At 38.6% G+C, this 27,528-nt stretch overlaps 1 protein-coding gene across 14 annotated transcripts in view; it reads right to left on the bottom strand.

Annotated features, from left to right (window-relative positions):
• Positions 1-27,528, bottom strand: part of AFDN (afadin, adherens junction formation factor) — an 88,526-nt gene that overhangs the window by 4,219 nt on the left and 56,779 nt on the right. For 3 of the 14 annotated variants that reach the window (XM_083496359.1, XM_083496361.1, XM_083496362.1), the window contains 14 exons: positions 26,520-26,785; positions 25,972-26,115; positions 24,796-24,994; positions 24,290-24,393; positions 23,903-23,989; positions 16,058-16,123; positions 15,852-15,925; positions 14,876-14,994; positions 13,582-13,770; positions 12,639-12,730; positions 12,313-12,501; positions 9,890-10,918; positions 5,026-5,154; positions 3,267-3,363 (listed from right to left, as the gene is read on the bottom strand). In XM_083496359.1, the coding sequence (XP_083352485.1) occupies positions 3,267-3,363; positions 5,026-5,154; positions 9,890-10,918; positions 12,313-12,501; positions 12,639-12,730; positions 13,582-13,770; positions 14,876-14,994; positions 15,852-15,925; positions 16,058-16,123; positions 23,903-23,989; positions 24,290-24,393; positions 24,796-24,994; positions 25,972-26,115; positions 26,520-26,785 (2,784 nt within the window). Of the gene's footprint in view, positions 1-2,849; positions 3,364-5,025; positions 5,161-8,387; positions 8,424-9,889; positions 10,919-12,312; positions 12,502-12,638; positions 12,731-13,581; positions 13,777-14,875; positions 14,995-15,851; positions 15,926-16,057; positions 16,124-23,902; positions 23,990-24,289; positions 24,394-24,795; positions 24,995-25,971; positions 26,116-26,519; positions 26,786-27,528 lie in introns of all 14 variants that reach the window. The other 11 variants (XM_083496364.1, XM_083496367.1, XM_083496365.1 and 8 more) reach the window with 8 other exon arrangements.

Below are 27,528 nucleotides of genomic sequence, written 5' to 3'. Positions count from 1 at the left end.
AATACGACTGTGATAAAATCAAATCAAATGCACATTTGAATGATCATCACAAAGCAACAAAATCAACTAAGAATTCCAAATTGAAATGTGGAAATTCAGTATACAGTTTGACTGCTTAAACCCCAATTAAGCTTACGAATTTAAGCAGCCTGTGGTGCAAGATTATTATCTCTCCAGTTTCAAGGGAGGGCAAAGAACTAGAATTATTGCTTTTTTGTGCTTAAATATTACCCACTGACCAGCTTTATGACATGTAAGAATATACGGATTGTAAAGGTGTGGACACTTTTCTGGTATTCTAAGGCTGCAAAATTATTTAGTAATTTTATAGAATATATTCAGAGATGGGGAATTTGTCCCATCTTTCTCTAAGTTTCTATATGTTTTACAGCACTGCACCTTTATATTTAGTTCTCACACATAAAATTCCCACAAAGTAGACTGATCTTCTCCAAAGGCCACAAGACAAAACACATAATTTATATGTGAAATATCAACACCATGCCCACATTTTAAGGTCTCCCTCACTTTTGCTTTTTGTTCTGTTAAGAAAAACACTAGAGTCACCACAAATCCTTGTCCGTTTTCCACTGATATTTTTTTAAGTCTCTTGATAATCTGCGTTGTGTCTTGTGAGCCTTAATCTACACAAAAACAATTGCATGCTCCTTCCAAAAGTATTTTTAATTCAACTCTATAGATTCTCCAATAAACTAAGAATGCAGTCTGAATAAAAATGCAGAGAATCTACCATGCATGTTAACTAAATATTTATAACAAACAATTATTCTGTCCTATGCCAAATTTTAAAGCCAAAAAACGTTTTTTTCAATGTTGAAAGATCTGCACAGCAGAAAAATGCACCTAACCTACATTTGTATATTTAGTCAAGGCTGATCAAGCTTTATTTCCAAATTTGTGACCACCAATGTTTGAAGTGATTCCAAATGATCCAGTGGAAGGAGCTTAAGAACTGGAGTTTTGCAGAAGCACAATTTGCCATATGTTAGTAGTGTTCATTAAAGGACAGAAATGTGTTAGTGAGATGGTGAGATGACAAGCTGTATAGTGAATTCTGCATTTGTGCAAAGAGCTTTGTATTTTATGCAGGCAGTATTGACTAAACATTTAAGAGAAATGTGTGACCTGTTTTATAGGATTTTAAGAATGTGCTGAAATGAAGGTGAAGAATCATATTACACAGCATTCCTCAATATTACCAAAATGTACCCACATTTATTTGTATCTTAAAATGTGATGCTAGTAGTTTATTGGAGGATGTAGCTGCCTCTCACAAATATGAAAAGGGTTGGGTAAGGATTAAGATTAGCAGTATTTTTTGGAACAACGCAGTTTAATTATGCTGTGCTACACTGACTCCCTGTCAACCATTAGAAAAAGATGGCCACCAACTAACCACTTTCAGGCTGAAATTAAGTATTTATATGTACACTATAATATTCAAACAAATTTTATTCTGGAACTTGCCAACTGATCATTTGCATGAATTAAATTACCTGAGCGGATGTGTTCAGGTTTTGTTAAATTAGTATCAGTAGAGGAAGTACAAAAAACTACTTTAATAATTCATTTTTATTAAATGGCATCAGGGCTAGAATACTGTATCCCTCATTTTGACAAATATTATATCTACCTATTTGTTAATTAAGTTTGCACTCAACTCTTACAGTGTGTAGTAGGTGAGAACTGTGTAACATAAATAGAGACAAGTGTGGTGGCTACATAGCAACACAATCTAGTAACCAGTTCACATAAATTGGAGGTTCAAAAATAGGTTTCCTATTGGAACCCAAAGAAGTACATAACATCAGTGGGTGGGTGTCTATTTTGGGTTACTGCTTTATAACATTAAGAGCAATTGAAGAAGCCTTGCTGGCCTCCCGCTTCTCACTATGCATGGTGGTTTAAAGGGCAAAACATTCAGAGAGCCCCGCTTACCATAATTAAATTGGGAGAATACTTAGAAAAGTAAAAGTTTTAATAAATTGGTTTTCCTCTTCCTAATTATCAAAAGCTAAACCAACCACAACCTTCTGTCAGTGTGGCACCCCAATTCTTTTACACTAGAATTGTCGTGCTCTGCAGATAATGGAACTATTTTCTGCCAAGGTTATTAGGTTTATTCATTTATTCTAATGAGAATAAAGTCAGGAAAAGTAACTTATGGGAGAAAGTTAGTGAGGAAGCACTAGAAATGGAAAAATAGGCTTCTGCTTCAACTCTAGGCAGCCAGTGCTAGAAGCATCAATATATGCTTATTGATATTGTTTATAAGTTAATTTACCTCTCTCCCCTGAATCTTCAAATATACACCCCTAACATTTCAAATACTGTTGTTGGGTAGTATACTCTTAAAGCCATTTGCACATGAGATACATGCCAAATAAGCAGAAGGAAAACATCTTCCCATTATTAACAAACCAGACACACATGTCCTATTATCATGAGAAACATGTGGCTCAGAAATGTGAAAGCACCATGGACCCAGTGAAAATAAGAAACAGTAGCTGAAAAGAGATACAGAACAAAAGCCAAAACCAACAGTACTTTTAGCTGGTTGGATGGGGATTTTTTTCAATAAAAAAAATCACTTTTCTTTCATTATATGAAAGTAGGAATTACAGAGAGTTTGGTAAGAAAATGGAAAGACCACACACATTTAAAAATAGGATTTACAGTAGCACATCAGCACTGAAGTCAGACCACCATGCTTAGGACAGTGATCAAGTGAGATATAATCATGAAGTGATTTTGTTCAGAACACCATAGCGGGAAACGTGGAGAGAGTTTCATACAGAAAAGATTCTTAATTTAAATTTTGTGTCTACCTTTTGAGCTGCTGGGATTGATGAAACTCGGTTTGTTTGGTAGGGGAGGGGGCTGGCTCGTTTTGAAAGCAGTACTGTTGGCATTGACCGAGGATGGCTGGAATGAGTTGGAAAGAAATATGCCATCTGAGGCTGGGCGTGGCTGGCGTGAGGGCTGCTGTGGCTTAAGGCTGGCAGGAGGAAGGTCACCATAAGACTTTCTTGTACTGGAGTACTTATCCTGACCTGCTGCTAGACAGGAATCCTCCTCCTCCTCATCATTGTATGAAACAAACTTGGCAGTATAAAGCGTATCTGGGGAGAGGACCTGTGTTTTGAGGTAAGAGGTGTTTCGCTGAGGTGGGGGAGGAGGAGCATTAGATGAAGGGGGCAAGGGTGGGAATTCATATTCCCGTGGAAGCGGAGGTCTGTACAGACCAGGCTCATCGGGCTCCAGCAATCTCCGTTCTGCCTCATCATGCTGACGGCGCCTTTCAGCTTCCAAGCGATTGTAATATTCTTCTTCTTGTCGCCTCTGTGGGCCCAAAGGAAACAAATGGTCAAACAACATTGGAGAAGGCCATTTTTATACCAACAAAATAAAACTCAGTTTCTTATACCCAGTAAATTTGCAATGCTTACTATTATAAATTATTTACAAGCTTCTTCAAATGTTGAGTAATCTTTGCACTTAAGACATGGTACATATTTTCACGGAGAAAATTAAACTTAAACATTACCAAACATTGCATAGAGTTTACAGGAACGGTGCACACATAAGGCCGAGTACAACTGATGTAGAATTCTACCTTGCTTTTAATGCGAAGGAAACCAGTAGCTCACTAAAGTTTACTCATCCTTTTCAAGTTATCACTTTAAAATTGTATTGGTATTCATTGTTTTGACAGTATACTGCTCTAGAAATTAGGTATCGCTCTACCCTGCCAATTCTATAGAGCTTCTTGAACTGTATTCTAAGGTGTCTGAAGCACTGTATATACAGTACAACTTCTTTGAATTTAAATGATTGAACAGATATTACTCCCTTATTTAAGCTGATACTGAAGGGAAATAGTATTTCCTGTCTCTATTGACAAATAACATACTGAACATATATTCAATATAGAGTGAAAGTTAATGCCAAACTATAACTTGCACATACATACCAGACCAATGAAAACAAACATTACGATTCAGTTTACCATTCAACTGATAGTGAGAAGTTTTATACTTAATGAGCTTTGTTACCTGCATTCTCTTAAGAGACAATCCACACAATGGACTGAGGACCTGGCAAGAGCCCATACCCCTTCATTCCTTTCTAATACAAAAATCCCCCATCTCTCTCAATCATTCTTTGGAACAGTAAAGGGAGCCATTGAAGCAGTACTATTCAACCATGGTTCAATTTTACATTTGTCCATTCATTGCTAATCATGGTTAACTACAGGCCAATTCAGTGAATGTTTTTTGAGATGGGAAAGAGTTGTTCATATATATAGGAATTCAGCCTACTCCCTAAATCATGGTTGTTACATCTGCACTGCTCCTTATGAGATTCTTGCTAACAGCTCAAAACTTTTAATCAGTGAAACTACATGGTTAAGGATCCTGTTAGCTATGGTGAGAATGGACCAACAAGATTCTGAATTATATTGGCAGCGGGTGGTTATGGAGAACTTGCACACAAGAGGGAGGTGAATGGTGAAGAAAAGAGCACCTATGTGCCCTTCGCATGGAATTCTACAACTTCATACCTTGCCTGATGGCTCTTCCCTCCTTTGAAAAGCTTAAAAATATTTTTTCTCTTAATTTTTAAATCATCTTTAACCTTTTAGCCACTTTCATTCTTTTGTTCTAACCACCTGGACTGAATTTCATCTTGAATCTCTCTCATTGTGCTAAATATTCAACAACCTCGTAATATATTTATTTTTGCATTTGTCCTATATATCTTGCCATTTATTAAGCCTGCCAATGGGGTCTGCTTCCTGGCTTTAGCTAGCATACGGCATCCAATACTTGTTAAGCACTATAAAAGTAGCAAGCAATGCAGTAACTCTCAAGGTTTGTGCGCATAGAGCCAACCTGTTCTACAGTAGCATAAAATAGGGTGTCCATCCACCATTCCTTAAAAATTGAATTCTTAGCAGTCAAGCATACAAATATTTTTTGCTTCACTCAAGGGGGTCATAACCTTTTGTTCAGCCTCTCGCTTTGTCCGCTCCTCCTCTTGGCGCCGGCGTTCTTCTTCTTGCCTGGCCCTGTCTTCTGCTTCCCTTTTACGCATTTCTTCCAACTGCTGCTGCCGTCTACGCTCTTCATCCTGTAGCTAACAAAGATCTGTCTTCAATTTTTTTTCCCCAAATAAGGGCAAATGAATCCTCAGGACAGAAATTCTGAAGAGAAACTCTTGGTTTGTTCATTTTTTTAAAAACCCATAGTCCAACACAGGTGTTATTTTGTCACTGCTAAAGCAGAAAATTTTGGTCATGGGATGAGGATCAGTATTTCATCTTAAAATTCTGGAAAATTACTACTGTTTTTTACTGAGAGAAAAGAAATGTGCAGAGGAATTTCTTTTCTTCCTCCTGTCCCTAGAGAACATGCATGTTTCTTCTCCACAGTTTAACTTCAGTCATTTGTGAAGGTTGTTAATGTGATGCCCTTCAGGTGTCATTATACTACAACTGCCATCAACCCCAGGCAGCATGGCCACAATTAGGCATGATGGGAGTTGAAGTTCAACAGCATCTGGAGAGCAGCACTTTGGCTAAATCTGTGGGAAGGGAATGCAAGCGACTTACACTTGTTCTCTATACCACTACATTACTGTGATGGCTGGAGGCTTGCAGCATCTCCCCACCCAAACAAACATCTAATGTGGGGCAAGTTTCTGCCCCCCACTAAAGAAGATACCAAAGGTCCATGTTGGAGAGCACAATGATACAAACACAAGAAGAACCAGGCACTTGCTGTTTTTTACTCGTTTGTAATGGTGAAATTCTCAGAGCTAATCTCAGTTCGAAATCAACATCTCTTTATGAAATTGCTGGTCCACTTGAAAGCAGAACGTAAGGGCAGAGGAAAATTAGGACTTTTAAATCAATGTGGATTTGGAAGGTTCAAAAGGCACACAAATGCTGTAGTGATCATCACCATCATGTCAATATCTATACCACCCTTCATCAAAAGATCTCAGGGCAGTGTACAATATTAGAAACACATTACAAAACACCAATGATAAAAACATAATAAAACATAGTAAAAAGCATACTGACAGGCACCTAATAGTAAAATAAACATAATACTAACAGTCCTCTCCCCCACAATTTTACAGGCCACAGATTATTTAATAGCCATAGGCCTGGGTAAAGAGGAATTTGCCTGGTGTCTAAAGACATGTAATGATGGCACTAGAAGAGCCTCTCTGGAGAGAGCATTCCATAATTGAGGAGCCACCACAGAAAAGGCCCATTCTCTCTATATATCTATTATATATAATAATTCAAAAAATTCCCTCTCAACTTTTTCATCCCCTCATTTCACCTCAACTTAAACCAGGGATTGCTAGACTATGGTCTACCAGATGTTGCTGGATTACACCTCCATCAGCCTCGGCCAGTGTGGCTAATGGGTACAAATGATCGGAGCTGCAATTCAACAACATCAGGAGCACAGCATATTAGCCACCCCTTTCCTAAAGTGCTGACGAGCTAGCTGAATGAGCAGTGAAATACATTTATAGTGTAAATGTAGAGGTGTACAATATTTTGGTAAATCTATCTCTTTTCTCTCAATTGCGCCCCCCCCCCAAAAGAAACTGGTCTGTGGTCAACAGGCATAAAGTGTTAGAGGGAAGGTTTGCTTCTAGCTCTACTCAGCTTTTGAAAATGGCACTAATCCTACTAAAGAACCAGCTATGTACTTTACAGTATAAATTGGGGGGGGGACTTGTTTAAAAACAAGAATTACATGTGTTTGTCCACCAGGTATGCAAGTCAAAAGGCACAGGTCCCTTTGCCTACTGAGTTTTAAAAAATGTCACTAGAATCTGGCCTTGACAGCCTGCCCAAGTGAATAGCTATTTAGAGTAATATCTTTGGTTCTTCTTGACATTGCATAAGGATTTCCATACTGAAGGAACCATTTGCAGTCATTTAACATGGAAAAAATCATGTGAATAAAGTGCATGTTAAGTGCAAAAGTATTCACTCAAGAAGGACCTATTTCTGCACAACAGATCATCTTACATTACTGGGAAGATTTTACAGAAGTAAAATGATTTCAGAAAGTGTCCTTGAAGAGATATGTGGATATTATCTAGTTAAGAACCTGTCAGAAAATGTCATGAAAGAATAAAGGAGAACTACTGGACTATGTCCCACACTGCTGAAGAGACTCAAATTGTGAATGCCAAAATGTCATAGTGGTGTTACTCTAAAGAGAAGCTTCAAAATAAATTAAATGGGATAGGGAGACAAAAGTTTTTAACTATAATTCTATTTTATATAATTCATCATCATGAGCCTACCAATGTTAGGTAGTTTTAAGTTCTATGGATTCCAGTAAGACAGTGAAACAGGTGCTTAAATCTCTCCCTTTAAATATGTGGAGTGACATAGGTTAGATTGTCTTCAAAAATCCAGAAACAGAAATTTTTTTATAGCTTGAGAGTTATTTTAACGTCTATACGCTGGTTTTGTTTGAGGAAAACTAAAAATAAAAAATGCTGGTGTAAGGAAACTACAATGTGCTAGCCAGATCACAAGCTGTATCACAGGGCAAACAGAAGTAAGAAATGATCAGGTGATCAGGGTACAGAGAACCTCATTTCAGCCTCATAAAACAGCTATATATCATGGAAAGCCTGCTGAGATGCATAGTCTTGTCTATATTATAATGCTGTTAGCTTCTGACACAATATTGCTACTTACCAGCAGCATATCCCTTACTGATCAACTAAGGAATTATTTTTATATAGATATTTAGAATAACTATAAATGAGTTCCAAACTTTTTACTTCAAGGTAGCATTCCAAAAAGCAAAGCGCTAAAGCAAAAGTTTCTAGGAAATTAATGTGAATGCCAAACTATCCATCATGGGAGAAAGAAACAACAAATGGTTTAGAAGTTGAATATTGAAATGGTTAGAATAAATTTAATTAAATCTATGGTTTGCGGGACAAGGGAGTAACAACAATAAAAAAGAAGGGAGCCATTCAGTCCCAGCTACATATAATGTTTATCAAAGCTAAGGGTTATTTTTGGAAAATGTTAGATATATTATTCCTATAAATGGTTGGACACAGCTGCAAACAATTCAAAGATGCAAACAGAACACAACTTTTAAAGAATAAAGGCAGGAGTGGGGAAAAGCTAGGAACATACCTCAAGCAACGGCTGTGTGCTTGCTTACAGCCCTTTAACACATTACACCCTGCCATAAAGCACTTAGAAAGCAATATCCAATGCATATTGGATCATTATTAATTAAAAAGAAGAAAAGGATAAAAAGCAGTAAGAAAAAGGCATTGAAGAGAAAGAAATAAGAACATACCAAATCTAGAACAGAGATTGCTGGCATAGCAGTCTGCTGCAGGTAATAAGAGAAGGAAAAAGAAAGATGCTCAGTGAAAATAAGGATAAATTTAGATTTGCACTATGCCAAAAGCACTTTGATTTGTTACTACAGCTGTATAAAAGGAAAAATGAAAAGCACTGTTTGATAAGCTAATGTGGAATTGGTGAACATTTCTAAATAAATCAGTAAAAAAATAGTTTTAAAAAGCAAGTTATTTCTGTAAACTGTGTCCTTTAAGATAGAACACACAGTCCATCTATAAGTGGATAAAGAGCTATACAATTTTTATTGCAAAAAAAAAGCAGCCAATTAGTTACCTCATTTTAAAAATATTTGGTTATTAGAGATGGGGGATAATATTTCTAAAACGTACAAAATGTAAATTTATCAGTCCTAGTGGAAAGGAATGATTTAGCAGATGTTATGCAACAGAGATGACCACCTAACAAAGAATTATAATGCAGATTTTAAAAGAACAAGATTAATGTGTTAGATAACCCAAAATAAAGAATTTTGTTTTTAAATGATATATTAATGTAGTTAAAAAAGCTGTGTGACAAAACAAGAGGCAGCAACCACAAGATACCATATAATGAATCTGTCAAGGACACACTTAGCTTTAAGAAACTGATTTAAGTTGCAGTGTAGAAAAGTGAGCCACAACAGAAAAATAAAAAGAAAGCAATGCTTTCATTGAGAAAATGCATAAAATGGTTGCCTTGGAAAGCAAATGCTTTTCACTGTGGCAAAAGCAGCATAATTTATAGACCAATTATTTACAAATCTTTAAAGAATTGCACCACTTTTAACTTTCATCATGGTCAAGTACAGAATCCTTGAGTTAGTTTATATGCTGCTGCATGAAAAAAGTTTCTGTACGTTTTTAATCAGTTTCTGTAATTTTGTGTTTTCACCAATGAAAGAACCACGTCATCACTCTTGTGGAATTAAAAATCCAAATCATGCTATGCACTTTGACAGATGAAACATGAACATAAAATATGTTGTGGCATTGGCTTCATGAATGTACAAAAATTAAGCAGAATTAAAACTAGGCTTACTTAAAAAAAATACAGGTGACAGTCCTTCACTTTTTGCCCTTATGGACAACTATATATGTATGCAATCATATACTAGACTTAAACAAAGCAGGGATCAACATCTATTTATTAGAAAGGATGTCTAATTTTCCTGTCATTCCCTTGCTATTTGGGGGCTGGGGGTAGGGAGGGAACTGGAAATAGAGCTATCTTCAGCTCAAGCTTTCCAGTTAGTAGCTTATAATACACCACTTACTTGGACAAAGTCAAAACAGATTAGACCAAACTTCATTATATACAATGAAAGACAGGGACAATTAGAGAGTCCAGTCCTCCTTTATCCTGTGGTGATATCTAAGGTGTGTGTGTGTGGGGGGGGTTACGCTAACAGACATTTTAGAATACAAACAGCTTATTAAAATGATTCTCTCATTTTACCCTTGCTCTTCTCTCAGCTTCCAGTCGCTGCATAATCAGCATAGTATCAATATCATCATCTTCTTCATCGTCCTCATCATCATCTTTTTGCTTTGACTCTTGGAGTCGTTTCTGGAACTGCCACTCCAGCATGAGCTTGCGCAGGCGGTCATTCTCTTCAGCTGTTCTATCTGGCTTATTCTGAAGATCCTGAATCTCTTTGCTCAGCATGTCTGCAATGTGCATCTGCTGCTGCTTCTCCAGCTTCTCCTTCGCATCTCGTTTCCAAGGGTCAGGAGATAAACTATCAGTAGAGGACAACTCTTCTTTGCTGATGGTGATGTACTGCAGATCTCTTCGCTCAATGGTTCGGGGTTGCTGCTGGGGCTGTAATTCTCGAATGACGGTTTCCTGGGGTCTCTGCAATGTTGAAGGCTTTTCTGGTTTCACCTGCTGAACTGAAACTGGAGGAAGTAGGGACTGCGCAGGAATTAGTGGCTGAGAACGCATTTGCCCCAGTTTTCTTTCCTGCTCCCGACGCTTCCTGTCTCGCTCTTCCTCTAAACGGGCTTTCTCTTTTTCATACCACCTTTGATGTTCTTCTCTCTTTTTGCGTTCTGCAGCAGCAACCTGAGATGACGACTGTGGCCCCAACTGGCTTGGGGGTGGCGGCGGGGGCGGAAGAGGCAAATCCATTTGCAGCCCATCAAAGTCAGTTGCATAGTGCACTGGTGGAGGAGGGGGAGGGGGAGGGAGGTCTGTTCTGGTGGACTGGGAAGTCACTAGTGAGACTGGTTGAGAAACAATAGGAGTTTTCCAGCGACCAGGTCCAGTTTTGGTTAAAGAAGAACCAGGGGGAATAGATTTAGAGGAATGGTTTAGATGCTCTTGGCTTGATGTGCTAGAATCCACAGAAGAATTCATCCATGGATCACTGTCTGATTTGCGATCAATGTATTCCACATCTTTTCGTATGGCAACTTCTAGTCGATTCCTTTCTGGCTGATAAACTTTATCATCTCGTAGTTCCTCCTGAGAACGTGTTACACGCTTGAAGAAAGAAAAAAAGTTTTCACATGTTAGAATTCATATACAGAAAAAAATTACTAAATGACAGTTTATAGCATTCTAGAGTGATGATGAAATGCTTACTCACTTTCCTGTAAAATCAACACTTTCATAAACAGCAGGTTCCAACAGTTCCAAGTACTGCATACAGGCTTTCATTCCAAACAAGTTATGCAAGCTCTAGAGGTCTGTGAGCTTTGATACACGATTACGAAATTACTTTGGGAGGAGAAAGAACAGCAACCTAATTTAGGCTGTATACCCATTCTCACACAGAACTCACAACAATGCCAAACTGAAACTACTTCCAGCTCTGAAACATATTCCCATAGAAGATGTAGGGCTAGCAGCTTACAAGAAGAACTGAAGCACAGTAACTTATCTAGTCCTGCCTCCAACTGCTGTGACAAGCTTTTATTATAATCACAATTAACCCTAAGAGCAGCACAGGAAGTGGAACCATCTGTTCACTTTACTGTGTTTCCCCACTCCTTCTCATAGTTATATAGGGCAGGAGAACATCTGATCATTAAATCCCTGGTAAAAGATTCCATCTTCACAGATATATGCTGCATTTTGATTAGATCCCTGTGAAGTTCTCCAGCATTAAGTGGAAAACACAACCACTGCACAGCATGTAATACCATTTGATAATAAGGCACCACATACCTTAGAAGCTCCAATGAAACCATCTATAAATTTTAATTTTAATTCAAAATTCCCTAAGTGTTCCTTCCAAGATTTATTTTAGGCACAAAGTTGACCAGATGCAAAAGAATCGTAGTTAGAAACTTTGAACAAAGGCAACTTATTTGGTGCTTCTCTATCAATGACCTTAACCATGACCTAGAAAGAATGCATTGTTTGGAATGAAAGCATTTCTTATGCTCTATTAGTCCAGAAGCACTGAACACAAAGCAACTTGTGTAAGATGCACTGTGAAAACGCTACTAGCAGATTGCTAATGACTTGGGTATTTAAAAGCGAACACAACTTAAACAGGCATTTTATGGTTTGACAATAGTTAATGCAGTCTTTGAATACTAAACTGCATTTACAGTCACCCTTAAGACACAAACCTTTGGCAAAAGTAATGTTCCCAATATTATTTATTATTGCTATGTTTCAAACATCATAAATATATATTGTCAAGTTTTCATACAAGATGCCAGTATGCATGGAACCTTTTCTTAGCAATTTAAATATACTGTGAACCTTTAATTTCTAATTTTAAAGCTAACCAAATAACAAATAGCAGCTGTAACAAACCAGAGATATTTTTACAAGTACTAAATATTAGGGGACCAATCTTATTATTCCATACCACAACACCAAAACCATTCAGTTAACTTAGTTGATAAAAGCAAATTTCTAACCTGCATTGCAACACTGATATAATGATTACTTTCAGGTGGAATTTGGGGTTTCTCTTCATAACTCGACCACTGATTCTGAGCAGGACCCATTCGATCCTGGGATTTGGAGGCTGGGAATGTGAAATATTCTCTGGTGTAAGTTTGTGTTGGGATAGGATATGCTTCAGGTCTGGATGGTAGTATCTGTTCCTGTATAAATATAGAAAGATCATTTACACTTTTGTACCTATTAAAACACACCACACTGAGATATATATATATATATATATATATATATATATATATATATATATATGGTAAATGTTTTTTTGCTTGCTACTTCTAACCTCTGTGCAAAGATTTCCCGTAGAGACTGATGTTATCTTGTTAGTGGTTCCAGCTGCATATGCATTCTTGGTCCCAGGACTTGGAGGCTGGTCTGTTGAGGGGGAAAAAAAATTAAACCACCTTTGTTGCCTACACAAGAGAACTAATTCAAACTAAGAGAAATAACAAGGCTGATAAACTTGTTTGCTCCTCTTAAATAATGTAAGAAAAAAAGTATATATAATTTGTTTCACAGCTAGCTATTCAAGGGTGGAATAACTAGCCTACTGTACATATTTATGACTACTGTATTTTTGTTATATTATGTATATTTCTTCATGTTGTAAGCTGCCTTGAGCATAGTTTTAACTATGGAAAGGCAGCATACAAATCAAATGATGTATGCATGTACTTAGGGGTCTCAGTACAGTGGTACCTCGGGTTAAGAACTTAATTCGTTCAGGAGGTCCGTTCTTAACCTGAAACTGTTCTTAACCTGAGGTACCACTTTAGTTAATGGGGCCTCCCGCTGCTGCCGTGCTGCCGCTGCCCGATTTCTGTTCTCATCCTGAAGTAAAGTCCTTAATCCGAGGTACTATTTCTGGGTTAGCGGAGTCTGTAACCTGAAGCGTCTGTAACCCAAAGCGTTTGTAACCTGAGGTACCACTGTACATAATTTTACATATACATATACCCACTACAGCAGGTTCCTGAAAGCCTCTGGTTTCTTCTTCTTTGGCTCACCTCTTGTCCCAGGCACTTACAAGCTGAATGATGGCCTGTGAGGACTCACAATCTGATGTAATGCGTTGGGTGTTTCATAACATCTGTGGAGGCCTACCTTCTTTAGAATTTAGCCCCTGTAGCTAACTATCAAATTTTTATTCCATTCATTTTCAGAGCATTTCAGTCCTCTACAGAAACATGGCCCATATAAACATCTTTAAACCATTTCCTGCTTACTTGCTACATTGGGACTAGATCGGTGATCAGCTCGGTTTTTCATCAGTCTGTCATCCCCTGGCAATTTCTTTGGTTCATTATATTCTGTCCAAGGCAACTGGGGGCTCTCAGGGGATCCATTCTGAGCGGAGTTGTTATATAGCTCAAATCCTTCACTCTTTGGTCGGGGTTTACCTGAGCCACGGCGGTCTGAAACTCCAGAAAGAGAGAGAAGTTGTATGAGAACAATCATTGCTTAACTTCTCATATGATTACTGCTTGGATTCAAAGCTGCCAGAACCTGGTATGTGATCTCGAAGTCATGCCCCTAATCCCAGATGAATGAAATTGGGTGAAGGGAAGTGAATTGAGAATTTGGACTTAACTGTGAATTTGCCTGCTGTGTGCTGGTCAAATGGGGCTTTAGTCACTGGACACTCTCTATTTACTAGGAGGAAGGTTCTTTGAAGACAAGCTCAGACAGAGGCTAAACTATGAAGCACCTCCTGCTTCCTTCTTAAGGTGAATTAATGCTGAGGTGGTAGTATCTCACGCGAAATGAAAGTGGCTTGCCCGGGGCCTCTGAATGAGAGATGAATCAGGAATCACTTGAATTACAGCTCCTTCCAAGCCAGTTAAATTAACAAATGAACAGGGCTGCCACACAATCTGTATTTACTGGGCCAAAAGAAATGAAATGCAGTATTCTCACTCCTATCCAGGTTGGGGAAGCACATAGTCAGCACAAAAGCTCAGGTGTTGCATGTATGGTGTTCTATGTTCAACCCCAGCATCTCCAGCTAATAGGATATTATGCAGCGGGTATCTGCAGAGTTGCTGCCAGTCAGAGCAGGCAGTACTAGGCCAGATGGATCAGAGGTCAGGCTCAATATATGTTTGCCAAACAGTACCAACCCATAGAAAATGTTTTAATCTAATCTTCAAAACACTTGACAATCTTGACTGTTTTGTCCTTTCAACAGGTCATTATCATTTAACACAGAAGGAAACAGATTACGAAATAGTCTGTGTTCTCATTACTTTTGGGGAACAACCCTCAACACACTTAACACTGCAGTCCTATGCAAATTTGTCCAACTAGTAAGCCCCATTAGTGAGACTTTCTGAGTGGACATCCACAGGACTGCATTGTACTAGACTTTAAGGATTTTATAAGCCTCTCCTTCAGAGAAAGAATAATGAGTGAATTAGGCTGTACTATGTTTATTCAAACACAATTTCAAGAAAGCACGGAGATTTAAGATTGGTTTTCACCCAAAAATGTATGCGGACAAAAATATTTCAAGTTGTTTACCTCTTTGCATCATTGGAGACGGCTGGTTAAGCAAAGTTGCTAAACCATGATAAATTGCTCCTTGTTTTGCTACTTCTAGCGTCACTACTGATCCTGTTCTTGTCATCAGCTCTGCTGCCCTGAGGTAAGAATTAAATAAAATTAATTTAAAAATACTACAATTGACAGTAGCAAGATAGTACTAAAGATCAAAGAGAAAGTACACAAAATATAAGTTTTCCAGATAAAAGATAAAACTAATTTGTTTAAAATAGTAATATTTGGAATAAGGGCCTTTTTATGAACCATGAGTAGAATAAAATTTCATCTAATGTCTTGCACGCTAAACAAGTCATCCAAACTTTCTCTAAGTAAAAAAAAACACACACACACCACACAAAAAATTGCCAGTTTATTTTCTAAAGTAGAAATGGCACAAATGACTGTCTTTAAAACTGCAAGGACTGCAAGCTTTAAATCAAATACAGGATTTAATCACAGACTTTGGGAATCAGAATTTTCTTTGATGAGGCACTCTGAGCTACTATCAGTGGTACTGCAGCAGAAAAGGGTACACTAGTGTTGTTGTTGTTTTGATTGGCTGGGTTGCCAATCTGTGCAATCCCACTTCTGCAACTGTGGCAAAAGGGCTCAATTTCCCCCGTATGGCTCTAATAGAAGCGTTACAAGTCTGTGAAACAGTCTGGCAGACCAGATAGCATAGAGGTGAAAAGCGCAGTCACTTTTCTCATGACAAACCAAATGCCTCCTACAATTCAAAAAATCCAGAGCCATTGCAAGTCACAGCACTACACTACACATGTCTGGGTGAGCAAATGTGTCTCAACATCTATGGCATGACCAGTGATTAAAGACGGAGGAGGTTGAGAATGGAATATATGTCAATCAAATCAAGGGGTGTAAAAGATGAGAGGAAAAGACCTATGTGATTTATAACCACACCACTCTTCTACAAACACATGAAAGCATGACTTGCCTCTCTTGGGATAGTCCAACCAAACTGCGTCCATCCACACTAAGTAACTGATCCCCTGCAGCCAGTCGGCCATCCTGGTTAAATGTTTCATAAGACAAAGGTACATTATACATTAGGAGATTAGCCAAGCTAACCTATGTAGTTTATAACTATTCAAAATTAATCACTGAAATTTTAGTAATTTAATAATTAACGGTACTACTAACCACATCTGCAGCACCACCTTTGACCACAGACTTGACATAGATTCCAAGTTTATCTTGACCAGCGCCCTAGAAAGAGATAAAGCAATTCTTATTACAAATGCACAATAAAGGTTGCTTTTTCTGACAAGCAGCAAATCTTGCCATTCTCCCCGCATTAATCCCTTCCCACCCCATGCAACTACTAAGCTTGCTTTTCACCTTCCCAGCCACACTCTCTTCTGTTCTGCTTTGCAACCATTTTCATCTTCACTCCCAGATCCATGCCTCCTCCTCTTCCCCCTCCATTCGTGCAACACCACTGCACATCCTGCTAACCTGCATCTTCCTCTTTCCACACATTGCAACTACTAAGCAGCCTTTTCGCTTCCCACCCCATTATGAAGCCATCATCCCCTCCTATTCCACAGACCTTTCATGCAAATGCTTTCATCTTCACCTGCATTCCCACACCTCTTAGTCCTCTTTTCGCAGCTCTCTGCATTCCCATTTTCACCTTCATCTTCTTTTTCCTATCTCCCTCTTCCTCCTTATTTCAACTCTCCTTTGCACATAGATCATCCCATTTCCATGCCTTCTCCTAGTTAAAAGCCCCCTTTGCATTTCCCCCTCCTCCTTGATAATGTATGTTACTGTATCTTTAAGATGAACAGAATCTTAAGCCTGTCAGCTGGAGAATGTTAAGTTCAGTTGATTGATATTGCACACATATGAGTGTTTGCTTGATTAAATACCCCATTTTCCTGTCACCTCCCTCCTACCTTGCTTAACTCAAACTTCTGTTGCTTTAGACCACCACTTCATATTTGCTCCCCTATCCCATCCCGAATTAATGAACATTCAGGATTGGGACACAAAACTACAAATCCTCTAACCAGGGCTGTGTGGTGACATTCTTTACATTTTGTTTTACTATACAAATAGAAATATAGGAGTGTGATGATATTGCAGTTTTGCTTAACAGTTTACCCACTGATAACTAAAATATAAAACTATTTGATATAAATATCTCACTGACATCTCCGACCATCCCTGTAAGGGCAGCCAGTATCACAATACTTATATTACTGATTGGCTGGTAGTCAGAGGAACTGAGGGGAAGATATTAGGTGGTCCAGGGCAAGACAATGCAAGTTCATAGTTGAACTGTGAGGTGAACAAGTACTGCCAACTCTTAATTCAGACTCTTCAACAGCTACATCACACTATATCCCTGGTTATTTTGTTAGCCTGCAATTTCTTAAAAAGAAGCCCTGCTGAATTTATGTGAGTTGCATAGCATGTGTATTGTTCAATGGCTTCTAAAGCTGAATATACTTCTGTGAATGGTACATTTGCAACAAGTATTAATCCCAACTTTCCACATCTTCTTCCTTTTGCTTCAAATTCCTTAACAGAACCTTTGATTACATAAACCGCAACAAGTGTGGCAGAAGCAAAGGCTTTGTTAAGAAATGTGAAGCAGAAGGAAGAAGTTGCGGAAGGTGAGGTAAAAAGTGCCTTGATTTGAGCTAGTTGCATCTTGCATAGCATTCTTGGTCAAACCTAATTCTTTGAAGTTGTAAAATCATGACAGGACACCAATGCTGCCCTTCTTCCAGAAGACATAATGTGAGTTGATGATAGGGCAGGCAAGTAGATGTGTGTCTGCTTATCTAAACAGACTTTAGCCACAGGTGATTTCCATAAAATATATGTTATGAAGGTTCCCTCACTGCAAAAAGTGAAGTTACAGGGAACCAGGCAAAGGGCCTTCTCAGTAGTGGCGCCTGCCCTGTGGAGCGCCCTCCCATCAGATGTCAAGGAAATAAGCAACTATCTTACTTTTAAAAGACATCTGAAGGCGGCCCTGTTTAGGGAAGTTTTTAATGTTTAATGCTGTATTGTGTTTTTAACAGTCGGTTGGGAACCACCCAGAGTGGCTGGGGAAACCCAGCCAGATGGGCAGGGTATAAAAAATAAATTTATATTTATTATTAGTAGTAGTAGTAGTGCCCAACCCTCAATATACCAATCTTATCTTTAATATCTATACAACACTTAGAACACTTTTTATACTTTGTAAGTATTAAAATAGATTCAAAAGCAAGAGAACTCATCTGTAACAAATTTACTTCTATACATACATGTATACATGTGGTATAAGTATGGGCATACATATACATATAGTTCCATATGTACTATATGTATAAGTCAGACCACTGGTCTCTTTAGCACAATACTGTAGACACCCAACTGTCAGCGGAACCTCAGGCAGACTCCATCACAGCCCTACCTAGAAATGCTGGGGATTGAATGTGGGATTATTTGCATGCAAAGCATGTGCTCAACCACTGGACTATTGACTTTCTCTAGCTAGGAACCTTCCCCCTCTATATATGCATGCTCAATTTGCTGCATAACTTTTGTCTACATAGAAGGTAGAAAGGACTGTGCATCTAACTGTCAGAGGGGCACTTGTATGTTTTGTCCATTCTTTAAATCTCCATGTGGAAAATAGAACTCTGAGTGACCTCTCAAGTGTCAGAGAAGAGTAGCCTGATGTCCTGTAAATGTTACAAATCCTTCCATTCATGGAAAGGAGTTGCAATTCAGTGGAGGCTCCCACTCATGGAAGTGGTTTGTGATTTTTTGCAAATTCCCTGTCTCACTGCTATCCTCCAGAACAAATGTTCAGAGTCAGTGAGGGAAAGGGCAACTGGGGAAAACCACCTCTCTTCTATTCTCCTTATTCGAGATGGAGTGTTCTGTGAGTGTAACGTTGCTCATAGATCTCTGGATCAAAAGCACTCAATTCACACTGTAATCAGGCCATTTACTTTTCCCATTTGGGCTATAGTGGCTCTCATAAAAGTTTGTTTCTGAGACATAGCAGAACAGAAAGTGGGAATGATATAAAGCTTTTCCCATCCTTTCTATACATTCTTCTTCAAGAAACTGCTAAACAGTAGGATGTGACAATATCAGCCACTAATCTTATTTGAAAATTTGAAGTAGTGGAAGCTGGAGTTGGTGAGAGCATGGTGCTGATAACACCAAGGCTGCAGGTTTGCTCCCCATATGGGACAGCTGCATATTCCTGCAGGGGGGTGGACTAGATGATCCTCAGGGTCCCTTCCAACTCAAGCTTGGTTCTTCTTTTATCCCATCTTAACATAAGCTTCGGAATCCAGAATAACGGTAGCTATATTAGTTATAATTCATAAAAGAATTAGGTGCTTGAGGCTGCAATCCAAAATGCAGCTATCATTACATTACATTACTATCATTACTTTAACATATTACTTTTAAGTAAACATACATAGGATTGCTTGTAAGTATGCAGAACTGTTAGACTGTGAACATCAACAATACATTAAAGGTTAGATGAAAGCTGTTTGTTGAAAAATCAATTTTTACATAAATCAGTGGTTTAATGCTGTATTGCACTTTCCTAGGGCAATGATTTTATTTCTACTATTGTCATTGATAATAGATATTTTCTCCATCATTACTTGAAAGAGTTATTGAGTTTTCCTTTCCAATATCAAAGTACAGGCATGAAAACAAAACACTGCTTTATAGCGAATGTTTTGACTTTTCCTTGTGAAGAGTGGTGACTGACACTGAGAGAAAAATGTGCGTTTCAACTATGATTGTGTTTAGGTCAACTATGCTGTCAAGTAGTTCAATATCAATACTTACAGCAATTGAAATGGCATGTAAATTAGCTAAAAGAACCTCTACAGAATTAAATATATTGAAGTCAGTTAATTTTATTCTTACTTAGTGTTTAGAATGTCAATTTTAATATGTTTTAACATTCTTCACACGTGAAATCACAAGATTTATAAAGATATTTCTGGATTATAGATAGAAGGAAAAGCGCATATCTTACATTATTCATAATCTTTCAATAGTAAATGAAGCAATTGTTCACTTGGCAGACTACAGTAGATTAAAACCTCTCACTATGTTTGTCATTTAAAAAGCACAGAAAAGGAACTGGCTTAAGGTAAAAAAATTATTGTGCTAACTTTTAAAAAGAACATCACTTAGCTGCATGCAACAACAAGTAGTGCCAAATGAAGTAGTCACCGACAACTTTAAACATTTATAGAAAAGCACTTTTTGAACAGACTTACCGAGGATTCTGTTCTTCCAACGACAGAAAACCACATTTTAACTCCAGAAATACAACTCTTCAATCCTTTCTCAGCCTTCGACTACAACCCAAACATCAGTCTGCCAGATTTTCCAAAACACCCAGCAAGACAGCACTGAACTGGACACTGATATAGCATAGCATTTATCAACACTAGTTACAACCAATACAATATTCCAACTCTTTGCACAATCAGTTATGCTACTCTGCCTTTAGTTTATCATCAAGAGCTTTATTAAACTATAGGCACTGCCTAGAAAAATCAAGGCGGCCTTTTCAGTAAGATACAGAAAATCCAAATTAAACAGGAAGTAAGTGCTGGCCCACAGATGGGAAGAAGTCGTATGCTAACCCCTCCCCTCACTCCCCAACCCACCCCGTGATATATTTTTAAAGTAAACTGCATGCACACACTGCTTCCAAATCATCTGGATTTCATAAAATGTAACCACAGTGTGGTTGGAAGTCAGGCAGCATTTAACATCGAAACATCTTTCAGGCTTAAAGCACTAAATTCTGCCCTTAGTCTCTTAGTATTACTGCCCCCCTGACCCCCAAACAATCCAGCCACTACCACCAAAAAAGTACTCCTGCTATAGAAAAGTCTTGCAACAGAAATGAAGCATCAGCAAGACCACTACTGGAAACCATTACATTAATGGTAGGCAATTTATTCTGTTCCTAATGCGGTACTGGAAATGTGGCTATTGCCTTTTCAAGCCAGTGTGGCTATGCTCACTGGTACTATCACAGAGAACAGCTCATGTTCCTAACTACATGCTAACAGCTAGAAGGATTATTACTACACCTCCTGGAAAACACAGACAAGATTTGAACTGGAAGTCCCAATCTCTTGGCAATAGGTGAATGGTTTCTGTTTGCCCTCTGGAACCATGCCTATCAGATAATTTGAAGTTCCTAGGGAATCACTAAATCCCTCTTGAAACTAATTTATACTGATTTACCTCGGCCTGTTCCTAGAACTAATTCTGGGACATGGCTCCAGGGATCTGTCAAGCCAGCACTCTAGTCAAGAGGCCAGACTACCACTGATAAGACAACTGGTTATTTCACAACACCATAAGGATGTTAACAGCAACAATATAAGATTTTATCACCTCAGAAAAATGAAGAACATTAATAATGTTGAGGCTGAAACTCATACATAAGTTTAAAAGTCTAAATTTGGGGCTCTTGCTTTCTCCATTGCAGATGAGATGACCAGAACTTTTCTATTTGCCTGGATCCAGAGAATGCAACCTTTATGTGGAAGCAGGCTTAAGAACGCATTCCGGCTGGGATAATTTTTGAGTGTAGTTTGGACATGCATAGAAATTCAGGACCGTACCTAGCAAATTGCTCTGGAACTCAATCCTTTGGGAGGCCACACACATGACCAACACAGTCCCTTTCCTGGACCACCTTACCCTGATTGCTTAGCTTCTGAGGAAGCAACCCTTTCTTCAGATAAAGGGGAGGAAAGTGCACCAGCACTGATGCTGTGTTAAAATGGCAAAGCAATTTGGGAGTTGAGGTGAGGAAGAGGCATGGGAGTGGCAGTGGTAGCAACCATGACCATCCAGAGGGAACGCTTGAGTGGAGGTTGCCAGAATTGTGACCATGGGCACAGTGGTGCCCTTGAGGTCTTCCCCTAGGGCTCACCAAGCCTCTGAGGCCTTCCTCCCATTCAGCAACCCTTTCACCATGAGGTAGGTTTTCTTTTTCTCCCTTGAAAAGTATACAGAGCCAAAGGAGAAAGTTAGAAAAATTGTGTATTTTCTCACTTCCTCTTTCTGCTCTAAGTGTTTTTCTACTGAATATGACTTTTACAGAGATTCATTGAAAAAGTGAAGTGTGTGCATGTACTCTCTCTCCGGAGATCGATTGTGTGATTTCCTGATTCAGGGAAGGTAGAAAAGAAGCAGCCAGAGGGTGTGATGTCCACAGCACTCGCTCAAAAATCTAAATCTGTCCAGAGCCCTTAAAAAGTTGAAGGTCTCCCCTCTAGAGATTCCTAGTGTGCAAATTTGCCCTGTGTGTTTCACCTGCCAGAAACAGCCCTGCCCACATTCATACTCTGGGGCAACTACCATGTCCTAAGTAAAAATGAATCAATCAGCAAAAATATCACTAAAGGTGCATAAGAATAGTCTGAATTAGTCACCAACTAAAAATTGCAGGTATTTGCACATCTTCTAAAATACGATTAATAATAAAGCTAGAAGATCACTCTCATTCTTTTACACTTGAGAGTGTAAAAGAGCCAGTTCTTTCTTCCCTTCTGGAACCAAGCAAAGATACAATACTTTGGAAACAAGAAGCACCATGTCCTTAATAGTCAAAAATGCTATACATTTAAAGAGACTTTAAAAGACCACCACTGAGGTTGCAGATTAGTCCCATTAAAAATTGTTATTTCCCTCTTGCAACCACCTAGCTTGAATAGGGTTATTTTTTGTTAAGATGAATTATGACTGCAGAAGGGGGTGGGGAAGGCTACTACACATGTATTCCTGCCAGAGACTCTTTCAAATTCGGCAATGTCACTTATGACAGTGGTCAGTGCTGACATAGCAAGCTGTTCATGTGTATCTTAATAGCAGAACACAAAAGTGAATGACTTGCTTCTGGATTAAATGATGCAAGATCATTAATAAATTCAACAGTACAGATCGTAAAATTTCTTCCCTGAAATATAAATGCTCTTTTAGAACACTGCCACCTACCAACTAGCTCTTTACATTTGTTAAATATGTGGCAGCTTTACAATACTGGTACAGTGCACCATCTGGTGGTTGGAAACTGGTGGCACAATAATTCACATTAGAATGAAAAGTCATCAGGGTGAGCCTCTCTGCTGCCTGTTCACTCCCCACACCTCAGTCAATAGGATGAGATGCAATTCAGTTACTCACTTTATGGCTATCGTGGACAAAATCAAAATGAGAAGAGAGGGACACTGGGAGGGGGAAAGGGATGGTTTAAGACAATGGGGGATATCTGAAGGGAGGAACACTAAGGATTGGGGAAAAAACAAGGAGAAATAATGGAAATGGGTACAACACAGAGGTCAACATTAAAAAACTAACACAACAAAGCCTTTCTCAACTCCCTTCTTACAGTACTCAAGGCTTGCTTTAAATCGCCACTTTCCCCCCTTACGTCTCTCCATTGTTGTCTCCCTCTTTCATTCCTCAGCTACCTCGTGTATGAGATAAAGGAGCCCACAAATATTACTCACTCCTGGTACCATGTATGTACAGATTCAATGCAGTAATTTAGTACTGTACAAGTATTTTATTAACAAGCAAACACCATAGATGTACAACATCCATCACTTAACCATCTGGCAGTCTTCAAAATTCTATTCTTAAAGGTACAGTAGCATTTATCTGCAGAAGTAGGAGGAGGAGGAGGTACGAAAATAGGAGTGAATATGAAAGTGAGGGCACGAAAGGGGCTGCAAAACAGGAGGAAATAGCGACTTCAAAATTGAAGGGGTGCAACGTGTGGAGGAAGATGAGGGTGGTCTGTGTGCGAGAAGGGTTACAGAGAGAAGGCATGTGCATGGGGGGTGAAGGTAAAAAAAGGGCTACAAACATATTGATAGGGCAGACAATTCAGCAAGTAATGTGCCTTGTGGGGGGGGGGTGAGTGGAGCAAGCAGGAGGACAGAGCTTTCTAGTATATTTATATATTCATACCTTAGCAGCCACAATGCTCAGACCCATTCCATTTTGTTTCTTTAGTGTCACAGTGATTATTTCAGGTTCCTTCCTTAACGGATGAGTCTACAGAAACAAAGCACAGATTAAACTCTGCATTCCACGATACTGAGCACAGCAGTAAGAATTCATTCTGGGTACTTTAATACACTTACAGGTAATTCTGCTCACAACTTACTTCTATGTTGCAAAATGAAGCACTTTGAATAGCTTAAGTAAAGCACTAATATATGCTATGCCGAAGGAAAAATATAGTATATCCAAATCTGCATTTTAACTCTCTAGTGCCACCCTAAATAACAAACTGCATATGGTTAAACTGCAGTTTATGTCCTCTACCATAATGTCCAGAAGATAAGTACTTGCCAGGTCAGCATTATCTTGCAACAGATGACTTTCATAATCTGCACCTTCAAAATATATTGTCCAAGTTCCTGGTGAACGTGGATGAGGTGTCAATCTGCAGAAACCTAGAAAGGGTAGGGTGCGGGAGACAATGTATAACTGAATGTATTTTCCAGGTCTCATATTAGGTAATTTGAGAGTCCACAAAAAACAAATACCATGCATACAAATGTTTCATTACTAAAAACAGCGTTGATCATCAATGTGACAAGTGCTTTTAAAAGATGGAAGGAAGAAACACAGAATGTGCATCACATGATAATACAAATCTGGAAAGAAGACACTCCTTTTCTTGATTTAAGGGATGCCCAAATAAAATCTCCATGACAACAAAAGTTGCTGAAATCCTACATATAAATAATGGCAAGAAGATTTTTCCAAACATTTAAAGACAAAATGATTTTTTCTTAGCTGAACTACAGCAGAGCAAGCATTTTCTGTCCCAGTACAAGACTAAAAGGACTAACCTCTTTGGCAAAGTGGATCTAAAAATTCTTGCAGCCCATTTGGGATGTTTCTGACAACATCACATGAGTAACCATCTTCTGGCAGAAGAAAGGGTAGCTGTAGATCAGGGTCCTCTTCTAACTGTACTTCTCTACCATCACTTCGAGCCAGCTCATCTGCGGTGTTTTCTGCCACTGCTACAACATTTTCTATTAACTCCTAGTTTGGCGGGGGAGAGAGAGAGTAAACAATGCTGTACATGAGAATCCAATAATATAAAGTTATCATTTTATACTTTAGCCACCCCAAATTAGCAAATGTGAAAGATGTATGTGATATGTTTAGGTTGATGATGTCTGAAGCAGATACAAGAGGCAAAAGCTTTCGTTCAACTGTAGCTGTGAGCTTTAACTTTAGTTTCATCCCACCCCACCCGCTGGTGCCCTTTAAATGAAATTCTTCAAACTATTAGAAATATATTAAACATTTTTGATCAACGAGTAATACAAAGGGGATTATTATACTGATACCAAAACAAGAATTGCAGGCATTTATTTTTGCAATAGGAAGAAACTGATTTATACTGGATGTTATATATTTGATTAAATCTGTATTTTGAAGAGCAGGAAAAATAATGAAGGGAGATGTTAGGTTTTAACCTACAGTTTGACTATTTAGAACTAATAGTTTTTTTTTCCTCTCGCCACCCTCCCACCTACAATTCAAAGACTTGAGCAAGCTACTCCATCGATGTAGTCCTAAGAAAAATAAGAAAGTTTCATAAATAGAATGCTGCAATGTGTCCCAAAATTGGAAACACAAATAAGTCCAAGAGCACTGAAAATGCATCATTAAGCTATCTGTTGATACTCAAAACAATGAAGCAGATTTGCGTGCACCCAATTGATATGTGATTGTGCATGCGAGCATTGCGGCAGAGCACTGTCATACACAATGACCTGGAACACAACCCCCATGAAAAACAGGGGGGTGCCTGTATTTTCTTCCTTCTCTATGTGAGACAGAATAGGCTACTCAAGCTAAGAATTACTATCACCATTTAAAAAATGGGGTTCAGATGTCTCAAACCTTTTACGCTACCCCATAACATTCTCTATATAAAAATTGATAGGGAAATTATGTTTTAAATAAAAATAAATAAATAAATAAATAAATAAATGTCAAGATTAACTCACTGTTGGAATAAATGGCTCATCTGGGGCACAATGATAATTTTGTAGCAAGGCATGCAGTTGTAGAGAATTGAGTTTAAAGCAGGTACTGTTGATATTGGGAATGTCTTCACGTGAATACTTATCCATAGTAAGTAAAGTAGTTGCCTGAAAAAGAAGCACAATTAGTAGAATCACCTTTATTTTATTAAGAAACATGACAGTGGACCCTACACACCAAATTGGAGAGTGGAACCCTGCTCTTGAATGAGTACACATTTTGTGTTTGAAACTCTTAGAACAGGTTAAACTAGAAAATACCTTTTTTAAAAATAAGGCAGTTGGTACAAAACAGCTCTCCTCAGTACAGCAAGAAAACAGACCTCTCTGAGGAAAACCACACTGAAGCAATTAAGCAACTGAACACCCTAAACCCTACTTTGCAGACACTGGTTTCATATGACTTCATACAGGTGGCTAAGTCTGAATTTCCACTGTTAAATTAGTAGAGGAAGATCTTCCAAGACCATGCAAGCAAGCACTTATTTTTCCTATTACTACCAAATACCTACTTGCACTATCCTACTGAGATGACAATCAGCAGCCAGCTCCAAGCCCTGTTTTTCTGCCCAAGCTTCAATGTGCCCCAGCTGCTGCCGGATGATGGCTCCCCAGTAATGTGAACACAATCCTGAATCTGGATCAGTAACCAATCGGTTAAAAAGCCACATGTTGATAAAGTGGAACAGCTGGGAAAAGAGCTGTATGGTCAGTGCGGCGTTCACTCTACATCGCCGCAGCAGGGACATGGCTCCAGTCAGCGTATGCAAGACGTCATCTAGAAGAAAAAATACAATAGTTTACTCGCTATGCATTCCAGGTTGAGCTACTCTGTTAAGTTAATCAATGTTAAATATTACATTATGACTGGAAGACATTAATAACAATGATGTATTTATCTGCATAATGAAGTAATACTTGTACTCCATATTTTTTTAATTTTTAAATTTCCCAATGCATAGAGTAAAAAGCAGCAACTGTCACAGGAAAACCAAAGAAAAAGGAGAAACAAAGGTAATGTCAAACTTCATCAATAAATTAAGAGAATATGAGGATGGACAAACTTGTTTTTAGGTTCAGGAAGGGGTATAATAATTTGTGTATTATATAATGTCAGCTATTTCACAGATTCCTTCCAGACAAGCCAGTCCTTAAGCATAGGAGCAGCAGCATTCTTCCTATTTGCAGTATGACTGCACATAGAACATTTACAATAAATTCAAGGTTACCTGTCTGCACCTTTCTTTTCTAGAATTTTTATACAGTGGAACCTTGGTTGTCAAACACCTTGGCTCCTGAACACCACAAACCCAGAAGTGAGTGTTCCAGTTTGTGAACATCTTCCAGAAGCTGAACATCCAACGCAACTTCTGATTGAATGCAGGAAGCTCCTGAAGCCAATCGGAAGCCGCGCCTTGGTTTTCGAACGAACTCCCGGAACGGATTAAGTTTGACAACCAAGGTACCACTGTAAATGGTTAATGGGTCCAATAGATATGCATAATTGGTAATGTCTTTAGC

This window comes from Podarcis liolepis (genome assembly GCF_965112155.1).
Source record: "Podarcis liolepis genome assembly, chromosome: 3".
NCBI classification, from domain to species: Eukaryota; Metazoa; Chordata; class Lepidosauria; order Squamata; family Lacertidae; genus Podarcis; species Podarcis liolepis.
The sequence above is the reverse complement of the archived record's forward strand: the minus strand, read 5'-3'. Positions and strand labels throughout refer to the sequence as shown.